The sequence below is a fragment of the Meleagris gallopavo genome, chromosome 4, assembly GCF_000146605.3.
Source record: "Meleagris gallopavo isolate NT-WF06-2002-E0010 breed Aviagen turkey brand Nicholas breeding stock chromosome 4, Turkey_5.1, whole genome shotgun sequence".
Taxonomy (NCBI): domain Eukaryota; kingdom Metazoa; phylum Chordata; class Aves; order Galliformes; family Phasianidae; genus Meleagris; species Meleagris gallopavo.
The window spans coordinates 61,623,650-61,625,584 of NC_015014.2; the positions used below are offsets into that span (position 1 = coordinate 61,623,650).

The following is a 1,935-nucleotide window of genomic DNA, read 5'->3' on the forward strand; positions in this document are numbered from 1 at the left end:
TTTAATATTATGGAAAATGATGTTAAACATTATGCTCGTGGGTCTTACAAATGCAGGAGGACATTCAAAGTTAAGGGGTTTACAGGATTCTCCCTAGTTTTCTATGTGATGAGCAGTCTCTGCATTAAGTACAGGAGGATGCCTTACAGAGAAGCAAGCAGTTTTAACATGGTTGCCTGCTGTAATAACCTTTTTTATTATTAATATGAGCTTTGAGGAGAGATTAAATAAGAGAGTCACATATTTGATTTTCTTGCATTACAAGCACACGGCTGAAATCACCACTCAGGATTTCCAGTATGAGGCAGTTTGTGCCTCGCAGAGATAAGAATTTTAGAAAAAGAAAAAAGAAGGGAAAAAAAAAAAAGAGAGAAAGAGAAGCATTTGTTTCTGCTAAGTTCCAATTCCTTTTCCCCTCAAAGCAACAAACGTCTCTCGTTTTCCAAGGCAACTTCCCCTCCTGCTCCATCTCATCTCCTCTCAGCCACCTCCGCCCTCCCCCAGCTCCTCGGGAGCGGTATTGACGGTGCACATCGATCCCCTCCCTGCAGATATAGCAGCGCTGCTTATAATTACAGCAATGTGTGTCACTCAGCAATAAGGCATTCCATTATTCCCGGCCCCTTGAAGTGTAACCCTTCAACTCACACGAATAAAAACCCAGGAGCTTCGTTCCCCAAAAGCATTATTCGGTATTTATTATAAAGCAAGCAAAACTTTGCCTTGTCACACCGACCCTCTCTGGCCACTTCCAACTGCAGGAGTTTCCCTGCAAGCAGCTGCTGCCAGGCTGACACAATCAGCAAAAGAGAAAAAAAAATCTGCTTTCCCACTAACTGCATTTCCATCCCTCTACATCATAACACCGCGAGTTAATTACGACGCGACAAAGTTGTCCCGGAGTTTGCAATGAAATGGGGGAAAAATGAAGAATGACGTAACAGCGATGGCGAGAGAGAATTTTAAAAGCGATACGAACAATCTTTAATCTCTTATCTACACATTTGCTGAAGGATACTTCTTTCTGAAAGGCAAACAGCTCAGCCTGGCCCCTGCTAACATCTCTTAAAATAAAAAGAATTAACTGAAGCTTACCTGTACTGGAATGTCATATTTGTAATTTTTATCTTTATTTCCTCTCCGTGGCGAATTTCTCCCGTCATTTCAAAGAGTTTGTTAGCCATTTTCTCATAAACTTTGGCATTCCTTTTAGTTTGTTTCAGTTCATCAAAAAATTCTTCCCAGACCAGCATTAAACCTCTCATTTCTGCATCAGTCCAGTTTCTGGCCCTCCTGTGTTTCTCAGTCTGAGAAGAGACAATGTAACTGGGAATTTCTGCTGCAGCCATTGCTGACTGACCTAAAAGGGTTTTAAAAGAGGACACTTAATATAGATTGAGTTTTTAGCTTAGGTTTTTGTAGTGCAAGACATGCATATGTGGATAAAGAATTTGAATGACAACAGAACATATGAAACCTTTTTGCAACAGCTTGAAGCTTGAGTGCACAAAATGGGGCCTACATCTGACAGGCAGGAATTTAGTTAAAAGCTTTTAAACAGAGAAACGTCATTTTGATGTCACGTTTCCATAGCAACAGAGCAACTGCATAAGCTACAACAACAAAAACCTTTTAACTGAAAGCCAAAGAATCAGGACAAAGTTGACAGGCCATCAATATTAAAGCTTTTAAACACTTTAGGTTTAACAAAAAAAAAAAAGAGAGAGAGAGAGAGAGATCTATGCAGCCTTTGAGAAGCTACTTTTAAGTTTCTACTTCTTTTTCAGCTTTCCCTTACCTTTTAGGCAGACAATCTGCTGGCGGGGGGTCATGGTCGCCTGAACGAGCTTTTAAGTTGCGCCTTGACAGCCTCTCTGGGAGGCTGCAAGGACTGAGGCCATGTACACACACACACACACACACACACACACCAAA

At 41.1% G+C, this 1,935-nt stretch overlaps 1 protein-coding gene across 2 annotated transcripts; it reads right to left on the reverse strand.

The window, feature by feature from the left end:
- Positions 1-997: 997 nt before the first annotated feature.
- On the reverse strand, positions 998-1,908 carry LOC109367586 (myb/SANT-like DNA-binding domain-containing protein 1). Of its 2 annotated transcripts, none has more exons than XR_004159770.1 (2): positions 1,478-1,682; positions 998-1,360 (listed from the first exon to the last, which is right to left on the reverse strand). XR_004159770.1 is itself a non-coding variant. In XM_031553314.1 (2 exons), the coding sequence occupies exons 1-2, from the start codon at positions 1,830-1,832 to the stop codon at positions 1,092-1,094; spliced, it is 303 nt and encodes a 100-aa protein (XP_031409174.1). In that variant the 5' UTR covers positions 1,833-1,908; the 3' UTR covers positions 1,032-1,091. The 2 variants fall into 2 exon arrangements, 1 of the variants encoding a protein (XP_031409174.1); XM_031553314.1 differs by lacking the exon at positions 1,478-1,682 and adding an exon at positions 1,799-1,908 and having other exon boundaries at positions 1,032-1,360.
- Between the last annotated feature and the right edge of the window lie 27 nt (positions 1,909-1,935).